General features: G+C 36.4%; 1 protein-coding gene across 1 annotated transcript in view; it reads left to right on the forward strand.

Annotated features, from left to right (window-relative positions):
* Window positions 1-18,861, forward strand: part of LOC306888749 (neuroligin-2-like) — a 170,010-nt gene extending 151,149 nt beyond the window's left edge. Inside the window, exons 5-9 of the mRNA XM_079447180.1 lie at window positions 8,731-8,916; window positions 14,198-14,463; window positions 15,235-15,394; window positions 15,921-16,287; window positions 17,503-18,861. Of these exons, the coding sequence (XP_079303306.1) occupies window positions 8,731-8,916; window positions 14,198-14,463; window positions 15,235-15,394; window positions 15,921-16,287; window positions 17,503-18,334 (1,811 nt within the window). The 3' untranslated portion in view covers window positions 18,335-18,861. The remainder of the gene's footprint in view (window positions 1-8,730; window positions 8,917-14,197; window positions 14,464-15,234; window positions 15,395-15,920; window positions 16,288-17,502) is intronic.
* Window positions 18,862-20,801: the final 1,940 nt, after the last annotated feature.

Genomic DNA, 20,801 nt, shown 5'->3' on the forward strand with positions numbered 1-20,801 from the left:
AAACAATAACTAATGTATTCTGTCACACCTCCTGAAGAACTACTATTAATTATCTACTAGTTAAGGTTCAATAAAAATAATTATGAAGTAACTACTAATGAACAGTCATACACAATTACATTGAGTTGTGACCCTTTCATATAAATGTTATTAGTAGTAGTAGCAGTATGAAAATGCAATATTAATAAATGCAATAAATTTTACAGAGGTTTTGCCTGTATAGTGAATTGTTTTGAGTTTGTTTTGTAAGAAATCAGCATCCGATAGGAACCCCACCACCTCTCCAGTGCCATGCGATAACTTACCTTAGTTTTTATATTTTATATACAGTACTGTATGTGTGCCTCCTCACCATATACCATATTACTATTAATTCAATTTCTGTATGTAAGACAAGGACTGAGGGAGAGTGAAAATACAGGTAACCCATTAGTAATTAATAAAGCATTATTAGATAATTCCGCAAGAATTACTTAGAACCTGAAACAGTATTATAAAGTGAAAATATAGGGAGCCCATTAGTAATTAATAAATAATTATCAAATAATTATGCAGGACTTATTTTGAACCTGCAAGAGTAGGCCTATTCTAAAGTGAAAATATAGCGAAACCTTTAGTAATTAATAAGGAATTAATTATAATATGGGCCAAAACAAAAATTTACCATAGGTTGATCTGACTTTGTGCACTGATTTCAATCGTTTATAATAAAAATGTGTATACTCGTGGATGACAGTATACTTTTGCCAGTGTGTATATATATATATATATATATATATATATATATATATATATATATGTATATTAAATATATCCATTTCACCCAAAATGTCACTTACGCCCTTCTGGTTCTCACCCCTCGTTATGTACAATTATAGTAATGAGTCCTTTTGGGTGTGCAGCAAACAAAATGCATATTTCATTTCCATTATAGGCTAATAATAGTATTAGTGGACTGTAACAAAGTTGGTACTATAGTGTCCTTTTACTCAAGTAATTTAAAAAATTAATAGGCCTACTTATAATTTTACTGGAGTAATATTTTATTGGGTATCTGTACTTTTGCTCAAGTACTTGATTTGTGGGCCACAACCTGATTATTATAGTGACTATTTGCGTATAATTGTTCAGTAGTAGTTATTTCATAGTTATTTTTATTGAACCTTAACTAGTACATAATTAATAGTAGTTCTTCAGGAGGTGTGACAGAATACATTAGTTATTGATTAGCTAACTGTTACTTAACACAATCATAAAATTGTATTACATACTGATTAGTTAACACATCTTCCTTAGTAGTTAACAGTAGTGAGTTAGGTGTTAATGAATCATTACCTGTTAGTTCTTCAATAATTCCTTATTAGTTATGCAGTAAGTAAGAAACAGTATTCTAAAGTGTTACCATGATCATTTATAAATGTCAGGCAGTTGCAAAATATTATGAAAGTTTTGTGAATTCTGAAAGGCTCAACAGTAGTCCAGGCATTGTGTGTGAGTACATATCTTTCTCTTTCTTTCCGTGCTGAAATATTCCAAATAATGAAGAAAAACATTATGGCATTAATGTATAATTTATTGTATTCATTTATTTATAGTGTGAGTTATGAATGCATGAGTCCATCACTTTCACTCCCATCATAGAAACTCTGGAAATTTTGACTGGCAGATTTTTTTGAGGTAAAGAAAAAAAAATGTACAGACAAATAGTAGAGTTATATGGCTTTATATGTGATTGTGGATGGAAGGATCAATGGCATGTAGATATAGGATTGTAGATATCCTATGTAGATATGTATTAAAAAAAATGTTGCTATATTTTAATGATGATTAAGCATATTTCCTTCCCAAATTCTCATTATCACAATGCAAAAAATTACTGTTCACATATTAACATATCATATTGAAATGAGAATAAAATAAAAAAGTTTTCATTTTACATCCATTATGGTAAAGAGAATTGTTAACACAAAACAATCCTAATTCAACTAGAAAATGTGAATTGTTGCATTATTGTAATATTATCTTATTAATATAATTCTTGAATTTTACAATTCCTCTATGATTTTGGGGATTGAAAATGACCCAGACTTTCTTGACAGGTTCACCTGAATATGTCAACACAGTTTTGACCCTTTGACTTTCCAGCCAGCGTCTCCAGATCCTCCACCTTTTTACACCAAACAGATGTAGCCTCATATTCTCGGCCCCCTTCATTTCATGCTTATCAGCATACACAGCTTGTTATCAGACAGATTTATTCAAATATTCGCCAAATTCGGCACAAACGGCTGAAATCTGCGGCATCAAAATGAATTGTAGTTTATCATATAATTAGCATTTTGTAATTATGCTGCAAGGCAAGAAGGCAGGGGAGAGAATGAGAGGGTATGAGTGGAAAAAGATTTGTTTGAGCGTTTGAACCACTGTTGGCCTGAGTGTCATGAAAGTAAAGAGAAAGAGGAGGGAATATTCAGAGCTGTGGGAGGAAACGCAGCGTGGGGTCACAGGAAGTCATGCAGCCACTGAAGCATGATGCTGCCCGGACACTCTCAGGGAAGCGGTCACGCGGGGTCAGTCTCACACATTGCGGAACAAAATGTGACAGTAATGCACAAAAGTTCAGAGGAGATCTACTAAAAGTACAGAGTCAGGATGTTAAGAGATGGTATTTATGGTTCAAGCGCCATCTGTTAAACACAAAGGAGCCAGTATGTTAATTATTAATCATTAACCATCCTCTGTTACACCCACAGTCATCTCATCTCAAAATAAAATGTATTATTTAATTTACTGATTCACAAAAGTTGCCATTTGCGTCCAGCCTTTTATTGTTTTCAAGTCATTCTTAGCAAAGGATCAGAACAGTCAGTGAGGCCTATCTATCTATCTGTCTGTCTGTCTGTCTGTCTGTCTGTCTGTCTGTCTGTCTATCAGCCTATCTACCTATCTAGTGAACGTGTTTTCATCAAGAGCAAAATGTTCCTGGAACAACATTCCAAGCAACCAATCAGAATTGAGGGATACGTTTACAGGAAATGTCCGTTTTAACCTTACAACCAGTGTTAGGTGCTTCTGCACCCTTGTTATTCAACTATCTTTTCCCTCTGATTTTAGGGATAAATTAGTAGGGTTAGTAGGGGTAGGGTTAAGTTTAGGGGTCGGGATAGCATAGGGTTATATATATATATTTATTCTATCTATTTCTGTTAATATTTCTATCTGTCTGTCTATTGTTTTTCTGTCTATAAAGCCTGAAATTCAAGATTTTTAAAAAATGTTTAACTTTACAATAAGCTTTGTCAAGACAATCTATAAAATTAATAGTTATATTAATTTCTTTGCAATTCATTGTAATTCTACTTTTTTGCATTCACATTTAAGTTGCAGTTCTGCATCCTGTCTCAATTCAAATTCAGGAAATGAATTTACATTTCAATTCCATGCTCAATTCAGTACTGAATGATGCCCAACCCTGACACACATACACACTTTACTTAAACATTGAGCACATCTGTTCTTGAACTGTGCAAGCCTGGCAGATTGTGTTTAAATAAGTGTTGTTTTATGTGGAGTGTGTGTTCAAATACATTATGCCTTCACTCTTTTCTAAAGCTCTGATTCTGCACATGGACTGTAGCGGCCCCACTGGCATTTAGAGCACCTGTGGAGGTGTGTGTACGAGCGTTTGTGTGTTCTGTGTTCCATCGTGCAGTGCTGGACTACAAATGCCCACTGTCACCCCTATTTCACTCCCCATTACCCTGGGCAGGAGGGCCAGTAGAGTGTGTGAGGGCACAGCAAATGAGAGTAAATGGAAGAGGGAGGGAGAGAGAAAGATAACTACAAAGAATCAGACACAGAAATAGAAAGCAAAAGTAGATCCCACCCCATTATTTCGGTCCATATCGCGTTCTAACGGAGTAGTTATACAGATCCATGCACACATCTCTGTGCTTACATTCATTAAACAGTTTCTATAGCCGTCCCATGTGTTTATCCCTTCCATCTGTTGTTGCATGTACTGTACAGTATGTGTGCATCTGTGTGTGTGTGTGTGTGTGTGTGTGTGTGTGTGTGTGTGTGTGTGTGTGTGTGTGTGTGTGTGTGTGTGTGTCTGTGGCTTTTTCAGTCTTGTCCCTGCAAGCACAGTGGGAATCACACCAGAGAACTGTGAGCAACCACACACACACACATACATATAAACACCCACTAGCGCACAGTGTGTCGTTACTAAGCATTCATGTATTCAAAAAGCAGCAGTGCATTACTCCTGATGTTCAAGTTATTCAATGCTGCGTGAGCGTGCTCTTATAAATGTGCTATATATAGGCCTATATATTTTTAGGTGCATTGTTGTTACATTGCCATTTATAGCGCCAACATATGGAGCCAGTCAAATGATGCCACACAGATGGGCAAAATAAGAGCATCTAAGTCATTCCTGTTATGGAGTGCCTTTAATGTTGTAATTCAAGGAGGAATTTAAATAAAAGACTTTACCAAACTTTCAGAAATGTGCCCTGGTTAAGCTCAGACACTTTATTTACTATAACATTTTACACCATTACAAGACTGCAGGACAAAATGAAATCTGACAGGATAAAAAAAGTTCTAATTTTAGCCATTGTTTGGTGAGTGACTGAGAATTATAGCTTACATGATGGTGTTGACTTGATATTTTTAACATCTTTTGTAATTATGTTGTCATTACTGATATCTGTAGTTGTATAAAACAAAATAAAATGCTTAAGTGTGAAGTAAACTAGATAATGCCTCAAAACATCATGTTTATGCTGCTGTTTTACCGTGTGAAATTATATTGTTCCTTCCAGAGGATGATGTCTTTAAGCAACTGGCTTATATAAAGAGAAATTACAAAAGACTAACAGGATGGAAAGTGATATTAAGTGATAAAATGATTAACTAAATGAAAATGCCCAAGAAAACATGTTTTGTTTGAAACAATGAGGGAAAGGGAAAAATTAAGAAACACCTGGAAAATGTATTAATATATTGCCTATTTTTACATGTCAGAAGTTTAATATTGTAGCACCCGGGGATATGGCAAACACAGCAACATCTGCTCAAAGAAGTAATGATTTAAAATTCACCCCATGTTCCCTTAGTTGTGATATTGTGAGAAATATTATCGAATGTGATTTCCATCTTTATAAATGGTGTGTTTTATCACAAAAAAAAAGAAATGGTGTGTTTACTGTTTTAAATCAATTTTACTGTTTTATATAACTGATGATAACATGAAAATGTGCATTACTGTTGGAATGAGCCATCAGTTCAATCTGTCGGTTTCCTATTTATTGGTTGAAATACTTGCAGATTTTATACAGACATGGTTTTTTTTTCTGTTCAAATCCAGACATTTAGAAAACGATCCAAAAATGTAAAATGTCAGAATGGGTATCATTTAACATCATGATGATATAAAATAATTGGTTGTGCTGTATTGCAAATGCAAATGATCTCTTTAAAGCCATTATAGGAAATGTCACCTAAGGTCCTCCGTGCAGTTCAACAGGCAATGTGCACATATACACAGAGACACACACACACACACAGCCACAGAAGCTAATCAGAAAAGTGGGATCCAAATTTCTGCTGAGGATTCTTTTAAAAACTATTTTACAGTCGTACACACACACACACACACACTTCACCTGGATATTGTGGCTGACAGCGCCTAGAAAATAATGATAATTAAAATAAATCTAAAGCAGAAGATGTTAAGGGGTGAAATCACAGTAATGATCATGGTGGTTTTAATGGCTGCTCACAATGCTTAGGCCAAAAAACAATTTAACTTTGTTATTTTAAGGTTCACAAGGAGATTTTGAGGCCAACAGACATGTTTGAGCAAGAGGTTGCATTATACTGGCAAATCATTTGACTGCTGTGAGAGATCTACTAAAGGTGGCGTAATAAATAAATCTAAACAGCCGCAGATAATCTCATTTCCGTAACTGATGTGATGTCTTTGATGTGACGTTTTTGCACAGTCTATTTTGATGCTCTTTGAAGAATAATCCAAATATCTCTGTGCATTCTGCATGTGGATGTAGACTGCATGCTAATAGTGTATTGAGGGGTTGGAATTGATTAAAAATTGTCATAATAATGGTTCACTTTGGGAGCAATTCACTAAGAATTAATTATGCGCCGCTGTTAGCACCGTTTATTTCATTGTGCTGTTTAAGTTGTTTTAGCACCCAATTCACTAAAGAAATTATACAAATCAAGCAATGGTATGATGGCTCCATCATTTGATAATGCTCATGCTAAACTTGAATTTATGCTTTCGATTTGAATCGACATGAATTAGACCAAATTGTTTCTAAGGCCTCAATTCCAAGGACCTTTGAATGAAATTCTGTGTACATCATACATAAAACCAGTTTTATATCAATTGTCAAAATTTAGCATATTAACAGTTGTATGAATGATTTGCAGAGAAATTCATTCTGCATGTGGTAGAATGTATTTAATGTCTACAATGTGTTTGTGGTTGATGGAGGACTCTGTGTTTGACATATTCACTTTCTTTCAATACATTGTGAAAATGTAAATATCTACATGTAATGCCCACCTATAATGGAAAACATGGTGAAATATTGTAAAAAAAAAAAATGTGTGTGTTCATGGTTATTTTATTCATTGCAAATGAGGATCATGTCAAGTCACAGCTGTCATACTGTCAAGCTCTGATCTCCGTGATATATAAATCTACATTGTTAACTGTCCTTCCACAGCCATAATCTGACCTCTCTTATCTCTCGTAGAAACCTCAGACTGTCACACAGTACTTATGAATTCAGGTAGTGTCATGATATTCACAGAAATCCAGCAGAAAGGTCATAGGTGAGAAGAGTAAGAAGAGTTTAGTGTATGTGCTTATGTATTTTTGAGAAGTGAGAATACAGCCGACTGAAAGCTGAAAGATGCATTTTCACAGGCAGTATATGAATGTATGAAGGCATCAAGGCACATCAGAGTTCAATGTTTGTGTAACGTTCTGTCTACTAAGATGCCATCACCTTTTTTTCATTTTTCCTAGCCTATAATAAGACTGAGAATAGCTTCTGACAGAGTGGTTGAAATCTGTAAATTAGTTTATACATTACTGTCCAAAAGTAAGGGATTAGTTAAGATGCTTTCTTTATTTTTGAAAGAAATTAATATTTTTTTAGTGTGGACACGTTCAGTGGCTCAAGAAATGACAGAAAAGACCAAAAATATCGTTGCTAAAAAAAATTGGGTTTAAAAACAAACTAAACGAAGTTTTTTGAAATTGTAAAAATGCAGAAAGTCTCCTGTGAAGGCTAAGTTTAGGTGTAGGGTAGGTGTAGGGCAATAGCACATATAGTTTGTACAGTATAAAAACCATTACGCCTATGGGATGTCCCCATTTAGATAGCTAAGTAAACGTGTGTGTGTGTGTGTGTGTGTGTGTGTGTGTGTGTGTGTATGTGTGTGTGTGTGTCAGACTTTGATCAGTAAAGTTCCTGGTGACTTGGAGGCAGATGAAACAGTTTTTTGGAGGCATTTTTCAAATTAGAGCACCCACTCACTCACCCTCTGTCTCAGCCATGCCTCTCTCTCTCTCAAGCTCTCTTTCTCTCTCTCTCTCTCTCTCTCTCTCGCAAGCTCTCACTTTCATTCTTACCCTGCTGTTATTAGACATTTGACTAAATAGAATTAGTGGTCAACTGCCAAAACTGATGACATTATTGCACTCTCTATTAAGGATGGTAAGATTTACCGATTCGCATCGACTCGCAAAGTTAACGATGCAATACATCAATTTAAAAAAGTGTGCATAAGATACAAGTTGTCATTTGTATCACGATGCATCGTTTCTTACATATTTGCATAGGTAAAAAAACTATTTATTTATATATAATTATTAGTAGATGCACTAAAATAATTTGTGACCAATATTTTGGATTTAGATTGATTTCTCCTCTCCAAACTGTTTCTCTAGCGTGTTCTCTCATCACCATTGCTGCTACGTAAATATGACATATCGCAACACTACAGAGACCGAGGCATTAGAAGTCAAAAGGCACTTAAGTTAATTTGTATATGATTTGCTGTCTGGTCGAACCAAAGAAGTAAATGCGAACTATCTGCACCCTATTGAATTGCATAGCATTATATATGTTTTTCCTTTGCATCATATTGCATTGAATCACATTGTGTTGAATCAAATCGAAATCGGATCACACTGCATAATAATAGGGGTGAATCGTATCGCATCGCATCGCATTGGTAGCTGTTTCATATGTGTCTTTAATGTATTGTTGGCATTATGGAGATGCACATCCCTACTCTCTATCAATTATTTTAGTATTTGTATATGCTATATAGTATTTATTTAAATTTTAAAATGTAGTTACATTTTTTACATTTTTGTTTCAGTTTTAGTAATATTTTAATGTGCTTTTGTCATTTTTATTAGTTTTTTATTCTCATTTATTATTTATGTCATTTATTTGTTTTCGTTTTAGTCATTTTAGTATATATAGTAAAATCAAGTTTTTCATAATATTTATATTTCATAACATTTATATTTTATTTTATATCAGCTGTATTTCAATGGCCAAAAACAATTTGTAATAGTTTTAGCTAACAATTATATTACTGCTCTCCATTAACAAATCTGTCTGTATTTTTTCCTTTCACTCTTTCTTCTATCTCGCCTCTACTTTACTACAGGTTTTCTTAGCACAGGAGATCAGTCTGCTAAAGGGAACTATGGCCTGTTGGATCAAATCCAGGCCTTACGTTGGCTGAATGAGAATATTGGACACTTCGGTGGCGATCCTGAACGGATCACTATCTTTGGCTCTGGGGCTGGAGCATCTTGTGTCAACCTACTCATCCTGTCCCATCACTCTGAAGGTAAGACAAGTGTGTGTGTGGGTGGGTGGGTGGTTGGGTGGGTATATTAATGCTTTAACAGACTAATATTATCCCTGCACAGGTTTCCATCTCATTATTAATGCTGTATGTGTGTGTGTGTGTGTGTGTGTGTTACCTCACAAAATGTCTTACCGTCCTGTCCAACTGTGTTCTGTTGCATTGCTCGTCAAAAACATCCACCTTTACCCACACCATCTTCATCATCACTGTCATCCTCACCTAACATCAGTCCTACAGCCCTCAACTGTCAATCACACCAGGTAAGTCATGACAGTTTTTACCCTGGAGAAACCAATCATGTTATGTCCCTGTAACGAGGCCAATCCAATGGAAACAGGAAGAGATAAACAAATAAAGGTATCTAGATAAGTGTTAAAGGGATAGTCCACCTAAAAATGAAAATTCTGTCATCGTTTCCTCGCCGTCATGTCATTCCAAACCTGTATGGAGCACAAAAGAAGAATAATGTTAGTAACTGAACTCTTTCAGTCTCACTGACTTCCATTCTATAGACAAAAAAAAAAAAAGTAAAAGGGGATCAAAACTGTTTGGTTATCATTCTGCTAAATATCTTGTGGTTTCTACAAAGAAATTTATACAGATTTGGAATGACTTCAGGGCGAATAAATGATGAATGTTCATTTCTGGGTGGACTATTGCTTGGATAGAGTTCACTGAAGTGGAGCAAAGAAAAAAAATTAGCGAAGTGATTTTTTGAGCACTAAATGTCTGTTTGTGTGCCTGTTTGGACAAGCTAGGTAAAAAAAAAAAAAAAGCACAGGCATTTTAGCAGAGACAAAGCTACAGTAGCTCCATATTGATTTCTCTGGAAAAGGTAACATGCTCTTCAATAATTAAAAAGACAGAAAGAATGGTAGGAGGGCAGAACAAGGAATAAAACGAGGCCTTCTGTAATATGTTTCTACTCTTCTCTTGAGAGTAAGAAAAAGGCTTTGTGTGTAAAGTGTTTGTAAGTGAAAAGGCTACAAGAGAATAATAGATTTACTGTTATTATTTCAATGCAAGATGGAATTAGTCCAATGTTATCTCAATAATCACAAAAAAATGCTGTTTGTTCCAAACGCAATCCTCATTTTCTTCTGTTCTCAGTTTTCATTGATGCAATTCCAGCTGACACTCTGTTAAGCACGACTGGAATTGACATCAACATAATTACATCCAATTAACAATCTCCGGATACACTGGATATACAACATAACATTTAAATAACCATACTACAGCATAGTACCGTATCATGTTAAATGGGTAGCTGACAAGAAACACTTAAGGAAAACTGACATGTTCTGCAGTGTGACATGCTAAACTCTATTAAAAAATGTCTTTTAAAGCATTTGCTAATTAGTATGCATGTAGCTTTTATGATCTCATATTATTTTAGAAACTACATGAGATAATTGTAATTAAGTCAGCACTATTGGAAATGGTGTTAACCACTGGCAAATTATGAAAAACTGACAGTGACCAGTTACTTTCCATAATTTATGCAAATATATTTAAAGGGGTCCTATTATGATCTTTTACAAAGTCTTGATTTTGTTTTGGGGGTGTACTAGAACATACTCTCATGCTTGGTGGTTCGAAAATCTAATTATTTTTCGCATAATTTACATTATTACAATACCGCTCTCCCCAGCCTGACACAAACGGCTAGGGGTGGGCGTATCGATGCTAATATCGATAGTATCGATACCAACGTTGGTATTGGTATCGGATCGATACTAGCCTGATAAGATCGATACTTTACGTTCATTTTTTCTCGTATACACGTAATAACATTGCTTAACATTACATACAACACAGTGTAGACATATCTGGGTGCATATGCCGCTCTTTTCACATCTCTTATGCAAACATTGCTGCTGCGCTGTGTTTGGTTGTCATGCCATCACGTGACTCAGCGGCTCCGAGCGCGAGCGGATACAGTGAGAGATGGAACGGAACTCCGAGCTACAAACGAAATGAAAAGGAGAGGAAGGAAATCCTTCACATAGTGCATATTATACCTGTATACCGAATTTGTCCTTTTTATACAGTATCACTGTAAGGTGTGGACTGAGTTTAGCTTGATAAAATTATTTCTTAATGCATTAAGACACTTTAAATTTTCATTATAACGGTTTTCTATGGGAGTAAAATGCTTAACATGTTGTTTAGCATGTTTGCATATACATATTCTGGGCTCAGCTGCTTGCAACATATATTTTATTAACAAGCTGTATACCGAATTTAGTCTTTATTTATTTATTTGGTCTTTATCACTGTCTTCCTCCATTCATTAATTGCACCATATTAAATGTTTTTATATTGCAATTAGAGAAAATTAAATTCAACATGTTGCATTCATGTTCTGGGTTCATCTGCTTACCTGTACATACATAGTAGGCCTATATATTTTTATAAACCATACCGAATTTGGCCTTTTTATATCACAGTTTTGTTTTATTGCGATAATAACAAACAAATATTACAGTATGTAACAGAAAATACAGTACGTACATAACATACTAAAATCCTTTCAATAATAAACGAGTTATGGTTTAATAGTTCTTTTTCATATCAATGTCTTCATTCAATAAGCCACTTGCGTTAAATTTTTCTTTATAATGTTTTTTTATGGGAGGAAAATACATAATGTGAAAACTTTGAGCGTTGCTTTCATATTCTGGGCACATCTGCTTACTTGTATATCCAGTTTGAAACATTAATAAGGTGTATACTGAGTTTTGTCTTTTAATATTATGTTCTTAATTTATTAAGCCACATTAATTATTTTTATAACTTTTTTCTTTGGGAGGAAAATACTTAACATGAAACTGTTTATTGCTTTCATGTTCTGGGCTCCTCTGCCTGCAAAGTCCTTTTAGAAAGGCAAATAATATCCACGTAGCTTTAAGGTGAATATAATATTAGTCATATCAACATTAGTATTGTTAATTTTTTTAATTGTTGTTGGTCATTTAAATTTGTTTTTTTAAATGACAAGTATCGGTATCGGAATCGGTATCGGTGATACTGGCCCTGTAACCAAAATTTGCAGTATCGCACACCCCTACAAACGGCTCGATTAGTTCCGGGTTTGATGAAGGCCCGCCTTCCGAAAAACTAAATGTGTTGTGATTGGTTAGCTGTCCCAGTGTGTTGTGATTGGCGAACAGCTTAGACGGTGTTTCAGTATTGCCCCGCCCCTTGCCAGAACAGCAAGTTCTTCAATATTGCCATATCAGTTCTAGTCTCAGCCTCATATGTCACGTCCACGGACCGTTGGCTAAACGTCTGATGCATATGGCTCACTTTTCTGGAAACACTTCAGGAATGTCGAAGTCGTCATCTGACTGGTTGAATTAAACCGGATTTCCGGGAGACACGAGTGTCGCGTTTATTTCGGTCCTCCGGGAAACAACGATGCCGTGGCGCCAAACCCCCTCACAAAGGAAGAAATCTGTCGTGTTTACAAATGTGACGACGAACGCTTATCAGGTCAACTAAACGCTGGATTTTCAAAAGTATGTGAAATATTTAAAGTTCGCGGCCGGTCTGTTATTGTGGTGACATTTCCACACCCCTAAACGTGACGCTATGAACGAAACAAACTATGTTGTTTGACATGTCGGTCAAACGGCCTCATGGGTGGGCCTTGGCCAATGAAACCTGCCATAGAGTCCAGACCTTCAGCCATCATTCTGAAGTTCTGGCTACGCGAGACTATATCAATTCAGACCTCGAGAATATTGAGCAAGAGGATCTCGCAGAACTTTTGCACGCAGGGATATTGCAAGGCATATGAAAGTGGTATCGTTGTTTTGGTTTTTTTGGCCTAAATCATGTTTTAGATAGGATGTCAACAACAGCTTAAAAATAACTGCATTGACTATGTACAGATAAGTGCAACGGTAATATGTATTATGTTTATTGTTCTTTAATCCTAACCTTATAACATGAATTGCACTGAAACTGTTATACACTGTAAAAAATGATCGTGATTTTAACGGTAAAAAACTGTGAAAATGCTACGGTAAAAACCTGTTACATGGTTAACGGAAAGTTCCTGTAAAATTTACAGGGAAAAACCGTAAACTGACGTTCCCAGAATTCCCTGCGTTCCATTTCAATTTCTGTTTGAATTTGACGTTTTTTCTTTGAAATAACTATGTTTCTTCTTAGTTTTTTCTTATCAGTTATGTTTATTAGGGTTGTATGTTACATCTAATGTTGTTAAATTAATGTTTATAGCATATTTCAGTTTAAGGAGTCTCACCATGATGGTGTTTAGTGGTTGTGTGAATGACACTGTGCACCTTCTGTATATGCTATTGTTTTAAAGTTGCTTGTGATGGGCTTTGGCTCATCATGTGACTTTCCCATCATCACTTGCATGTGGTGGGTATCAGTGTATTTCAAAGGAACAAAGCAGATTTCAGTACTTTAATAGATTGGTATATTAAGATTATATCAATTAAAGAAATTACGGTATTTAACTGTAAATTTAAGTTAAAACCTAAAACGTTGCTACCGTTGCTACGGTAGAATTCTGGCAACCACAGCTGCCAGTTTTTTACCGTAAATTTTACGGAATTTTTTTTACAGTGTACAGTTGAATTTATTTATACCATAGTCCCACAGATTTACACTATTTGTGGCCATATATATATATATATATATATATATATATATATATGCAAATTAATTCTCTGCCAGCGGGAGGCCCGGTAACGCTGTACACAAAGCAGAGCTCTGCTCACAAACACTGCTTTATCAGACATTACATGCAAGATGAAATGAAAATGACATCCAAAATGTTCTGAAAACAGTTGGTTTCCATCAGAAATACAGTGATATAAAAACACCCGCACCGGGTTCGGTTTTGAAACATGCAGTGCTTGACCAAGCGTTCTCCCCTCCCCCCAACCAGTCGAATTTCTGACATCACGTCACAAATACAGGAAAACATCTTTGTAGTCCAAACGAGCCGTTCGCTGTAGTTCTTGAAAAAGGATTTTTTTTAAACGAATTATCTCCCTTTGGAGCGGACTTTGAGATTTGTAACGTTTTGTAGATCGTTTTATGCCCAAACATACAAACTACACACTGACTAAAATTCAAAAAGTGAAAAAGCATAATTTAAACCTAAAACTTAGATTTTTTCAAAAAATGTACCCTTATATGTATAAACCAGGTATATGATGTATGCTGGTTTTCTTCTGTGTAGTTAACAGCTTGTTATTGCTCCCTCCCGCCCCAGGCCTGTTTCAGAGAGCCATTGCTCAGAGTGGTTCAGCCATCTCCAGCTGGTCCATTAGCTACCAGCCCTTGAAGTACACTAAGATTCTGGCCCGTAAAGTGGGATGCACATATGGAGAGACCGCAGACCTGGTGGACTGTCTCCGCAGGAAAAATTTCAGAGAGTTGGTGGATCAGGACATCCAGCCGGCCCGCTACCACATTGCATTTGGACCAGTGATGGACGGAGACGTTGTGCCAGATGACCCCGAGATCCTGATGCAGCAGGTGATATTGATATTACTTTCATTTGTGGGGAAGGTTTCTAAAACCTATGTTAATTCAGCATAGTCTATCTTTCCAAGCCAAAGATTAGGTTCAAACTATTTCCAGTAAACCACCCAATCAAATCTTAACGAGGCTTCAAGCACAGGATTTTGAATAAAGCTTAGTCAGATCTACTTTTGTAACTGCAGACTAAATGTTCCATGAAAATGAGTGACACCATATACTTTTGATATGCCATCATATACTATCATGTTATACAACAATGTCATAAATGTGGGTGATTCTTCACTTAAAGTCAGTAAATTCTTAAATAATTTATACATTTTTATTTTAATTTAATTTATACTTTTTATTAATAAATGATGTTCATAATCTTTAAAATGTTCACTTCTTATTTCTCATTTATTAAAAATAATATATGTAACAAAGACCAAAATAATGGGGTGTTTATGGGTGGAATTTCAGGATTTTCAGGTCTCATAAAAAAAAGTGCAAAGTAAAATTGCCTAGATGTTTTATAAATTTATTAAAGTGAGAAATGTATAAAGTCTAGATATAGGAGACAAGCCTAACATGAAATTCAGGAATATTTAATTAAAGATACATGACCAAGTTTAAAGCTATTATAATCTACCCTTTAAAACTAAGTTCTAAGTTACTTAAAATCATTCAAGGTAACAGAAGTTGAAGAATGCCATATATGGAAGAAATTTTTCCTACTGGTTACTTGAAATAAATTTGTCTGAGGATGTTCAATCCTTTCTCCACTAGGGGGAGTTCTTGAACTACGACCTTCTGATTGGTGTAAATCAAGGAGAGGGGCTGAAGTTTGTGGATGATGGGGGCACTGAGAGTGAAGAGGGCATTTCAGCTGCAGCTTTTGACTACACCATCTCCAACTTTGTGGATAACCTCTATGGATATCCTAAAGGTAAGATCTTAAGTCCCCTTTTATTTTACTTGTATTTTTCTTGTCTGTTTAACAATTATCATTAGAAAGTAAACATCTAGATTTCTATATCATCATATTTCATATTAAATTGTGCCAGAGTTTGACAGTTTTGTCAGGGTGAAAAAAAAAGATTAAATTATCCTGAATACAGGTGTAATGCTGGATGGGTAAACATCATTCTGACTTTTATTGAGGGACAATGCTGAGTACAACAATAAAATTGGTACTAGGTATTAGGTGCTGTTTTAAACTTTTTCCACCAGAGGTCGATAAAAGACAAGCAATGTCCATCAGCATGCTATTTTATGTGACTTCTAATGTGGAGATTTTATGTCTAGTATTTAATGTCCTATGGATGTGAGCTATTAAGTATTGTTGTTTTTACAAATAGCATGCATTCATGGGTGAATTTTCTCCAAGTTCATAAGACAAACATATTCATATACTCATTTAAATGCTCTTGTCTGTTCTTTCTTTAATGTAATTATTATCTATCTTTCTGTAGGTAAAGACATCTTGAGGGAGACTATTAAGTTCATGTACACAGACTGGGCAGACCGAGACAATGGGGAAATGCGGCGCAAGACTCTCCTGGCATTATTCACTGATCACCAGTGGGTGGCGCCAGCCGTCGCTACTGCCAAGCTCCACGCAGAGTACCAGTCTCCCGTCTACTTCTACACCTTCTATCATCACTGCCAAACAGAGACTCGGCCCGAATGGGCAGACGCTGCACACGGGGATGAGATACCATATGTGTTTGGTGTGCCCATGATTGGAGCTACAGACCTCTTCCCTTGCAACTTTTCCAAAAACGATGTCATGCTTAGCGCTGTGGTGATGACATACTGGACCAACTTTGCCAAGACTGGGTGAGTCTCAGTATGCTAAATATTGTCTTTATTTCTGTTTAAATAGCTAATTATAGTCATAACACTATATTGAAAATAACACTATATAATGAAATTTTTCATCAAAAATGGTGCTGCACAACAGAATTTGGATGCTGTATAAATTAAAACATGGTTGAAAAAATATCTTGGTTGTACAATATTCTTTAAAATTAGGCAATAAGATTACTTTGAGAAGTAGCCTACATTTTAGTGAAAAAATAATATTCAGTAGTCAGTTGAAGTGGATCAAAAAGCTCATCAAATTTGTCCTAAGACAAGAACCCATTTTGGTTTTAGCTTTTAGGACAACTTTGATGAAAGTTCAAATGTTCAACTTCAAATGTTGACTAGTGGATTTAAAATACATTTATTTCATACTAAGCATAGTTCAAATCTATTACCATATTTACTGACATATCGCTTGAGACTTACTGATATAAAAAATTATAATTAAACTGCAATGCACATTTCTTATTATTAAGCATTAAATATGTTTTAATGTCACTATTTGTGAGGATTGTATGATCTTTGATTAATATCGGTCTTTAAATGCAAGATATTTAAGTGTCCCTATAGTATACTTGCAATAGTTCCACTTTGGCACAATCAAATATACTTCAGTATATCTTTCAGCACAACTTCTGCACAATTAAAGTGCAAAAGTACAAAATTAGTCTTTCCAATTTAGCAGGCTTTACCAGTTTAGTATACCAAAAGTACAGTCGCAGGGTGTTTTTATTAAGCACATAAATATGTACATGTATTTGTAGTATACTTAGCATGAGATAAATGTATATTTTTTACTATGGAATAGTATAATAAATTTCTGTCAAAAATTTCAGGGTAAGCCAAACCTTTATTTTGGCAGCTTGCCAAGAAGCCTTTGAGTTTCAGTGTTCTAGATTGTCTAGATGTTGGTTAAATATTGAAAATTTCTAAAAAAAAAAAAAAAACTAAAAAAAAAAGTATTATATTGTGATTTTTTTTTTTCAATAAATATCAAAATCTGTTATCACCTGGCCCGAATTCAAATTGCAGTTCTGTATCCTGTTTTAAATTCCAATTTGATTTAAAAAGGCTTCTCAATTAAAAAAGTCTTAAAGTTCTGAGTGGCTCACAACATTGGTGTGGAATTCATTAATGGCCAAATAATTCAAAAATAGCCTTTTGACACAAGATATCTGTTTTCTTTAGGGACCCCAACTTGCCTGTTCCTCAGGACACCAAGTTCATCCACACCAAGCCCAACCGCTTTGAGGAAGTGATCTGGACCAAGTTCAACTCCAAAGACAAGCAGTATCTCCACATTGGCCTGAAGCCTCGCATCCGGGACAACTACCGAGCAAATAAGGTTGCCTTCTGGCTGGAGCTGGTTCCTCACCTCCACAACCTTCACGAGGAGGTCTTCAGCACCGCCACAACCCGGCTGCCTCCAGGAACCGCCCGTACCCCACACTGGAAGGGTCAGGGACCCCGAACGACACGCCATCCCATCCCAACCTTCCCTTCAGAACCGGACCCAGACAGCTCAGAGCCTCCTCGATTCCCTCCCTTCCCAAGTGACACCCGGGACTACTCTACAGAACTGAGCGTGACGGTAGCTGTCGGCGCATCGCTCCTCTTCCTCAACATCCTTGCCTTCGCCGCACTTTACTACAAACGCGACAAACGGCACGAAGTGCGGCGGCACCGCTTGTCCCCGCAGCGAGGCGTACCTGCTAATGACTTAGCACACAGCCAAGAGGAAGAGATCATGTCCCTGCAAATGAAGCACTCGGAGCACGACTCCCACCACGACATGGAGCCGTTGCGACCGCATGATATTTTACGCCCCGCATGCCCACCCGACTACACATTGGCATTGAGGCGGGCACCCGACGATGTTCCGCTCATGACCCCCAATACTATCACCATGATTCCCAGCACCATTACTGGCATGCAACCCCTCCATGCCTTCAACACTTTCCCTACAACCACTGGCCACAACAACACCTTACCCCACCCTCACTCCACCACCCGTGTATAGTAGCGCCCACAAACGAGAGGACTAGCTCTCATACATATCCAGTTTTCTCTCTCTGTCCACCTTTTCAAGCTCCTAAACTTAAGAGGCTCTCGGTTCAGCTGCCTAGAGCAGCGACTGCGCATCCTGTTGGCGTTCTTATAGACACAATCAAGGTTTCGTAGAAGTTGTACACACTAGAGGAGCTCTGTTTGTAGACTCAACGGTGAGCAACAGATTTGGTCGGCCTAGTACTGGATTCAACTTGCTGTTTGTTTTTACACATTGTTCTTAAAGAAATTGACTAAGCTGATCCGATGTCATGAGGGGAAATGATGACATTTACTCACTTTTCTTCTCTCACTAAACTGGCAGAGTGCAGATTTCATCCATCCTTTTTATCATCCTCCTTTGTTATTCCATTACCAGCCCATTGCTCTCTGTCCGAATACGTCTGTGTCCTTGGATTATGTTTTACATGAATAATAATAATAATAACAATAATGCATTTTATTTAATGGCGCCTTTCAAAACACCCAAGGTCACCTCACAAAATGAAAAATACAAATCACAGCATAAAACAAAAACACACAACAAACTCTATACATATACAAGTCAAATGCAGTAGAGACTCAATAATACAGATCATAAAAAAGCCTGTATAAAGAGATATGTTTTAAGACGTGTTTTAAAAGTCAGCAAGCAATTGCTATTGCGAATATCATTGGGAAGGGAATTCCATAGGCGGGGGGCAGCATAGCTAAAAGATCTGGCACCCATGGTAGTTAGTCGAATCCGAGGTACCACAAGAGAAATTGAAGATGAGGATCTAAGAGCATGTGAAGGGGTGTAGACATGAAGAAGTTGATTAAGGTATTGAGGTGCAAGATTATGAAGTGCCTTGTAAGTAGCAAGATCTTAAACTCTACTCGATACTTTACTGGAAGCCAGTGCAACTGCTGAAGAACTGGAGAAGTGTGCTCATTAAAAGGTGTTCTAGAAAGAACACAAGCTACAGAGTTCTGAACCAACTGGAGCTTATGTAACAATTTAGCAGGAACACCAGTGAAAAGGGCATTGCAGTAGTCTATACGTGAAGTAACTAAAGCATGAACAAGAACTGCTGTATTACTGGTAGAAAGAAAGGGACGGAGACGGTTAATATTACGCAAGTGGAAGTATGCAGTCCGTGTGATACTATTAATTTGAGTTTCAAAGGATAGTGTGCTATCCATGACAACACCCAAACTTTTAACCTGTGAAGAAGGAAGTATTGTATTATTGTCAATGAACAAAGAAAAACAATTAGATTTAGACAAAACAGATCTAGTGCCAATAAGTAGGGCCTCAGTTTTGTTGCCATTTAGCTTCAAAAAATTTGCTGAAAGCCAATGTTTAATTTCAACTAAACAGCTAGATAAAGATGGTGGTGGAAAAGAACCAGTGGGTTTGGCAGACAGGTAAAGTTGGGTGTCATCCGCATAACAATGAAAATGAACACCATGTTTCCTCAAAATGTAACCAAGAGGAAGTATATAAATAATAAAAAGAAGCGGGCCCAAAACAGAACCCTGGGGAACCCCAGTGGTAACTGTTGATATTCTTGATTTAAAATGTTTTAATTGAATACACTGAGTACGTCCAGAAAGATACGACCTAAACCAAGACAGAGGAGTGCCAGTGATCCCAATAGAAACCAACCTGTCGAGAAGTATCTCATGTGAGACAGTATCAAAAGCAGCAGTTAAATCAAGAAGGACAAGTATGGTTAAAAGCCCAGAGTCAGCTGCCAACAACAGATCATTAGTTATTCTAACAAGAGCGGTCTCAGTGCTATGGTGAGGATGAAAGCCAGATTGAAATTGTTCAGACAAATTATTATTAGAGAGATGTTCTTGAATTTTAATTGCAATACACTTTTCTATTATCTCAGAGATAAATGGTAAATTAGAAATTGGACGGAAATTATGAAAGTTAAATGGATCAGCCCCAGACTTCTTAAGTATAGGAGTAATAATAGCAGATTTAAAAAATAACGGTACAGAACCAGAGACAAGTGAAGCATGGACAATTTTAGTAATCAATGGCAACAAGGATGGTAAACATGCTTTTACTAAAGGAGTTGGTAGAGGGTCTAACTGACAAGTTGAAGATTTAGATCTATTTATCAGACCCACTATCTCCGAAGCAGTTGGTAGTGCAAAGGTAGAAAAAACAGAGTGGGGGGGGGGGGGGGGGGGGGGGGGGGGGTGCGTAAGAGATAGACTGACAGGAATTATGGTGGAATGTACTATTTAGTAATTGCTGATGTACATTTTTAACCTTAGACTCAAAAAAAGTAATAAAACGGTCACATAAATCAGTGGAATACATATCAGATGGCAAAGAGTCAGGAGGTCGCAAAAACTTATTTACCATCGAAAAAAGAAATCTTGAATTGCCATTGCTGACTCCAATTATGTTGGAATAATAATCAGATTTAGCTTTGAAC

Source organism: Barbus barbus (assembly GCF_936440315.1).
Source record: "Barbus barbus genome assembly, chromosome: 2".
Lineage (NCBI taxonomy): Eukaryota > Metazoa > Chordata > Actinopteri > Cypriniformes > Cyprinidae > Barbus > Barbus barbus.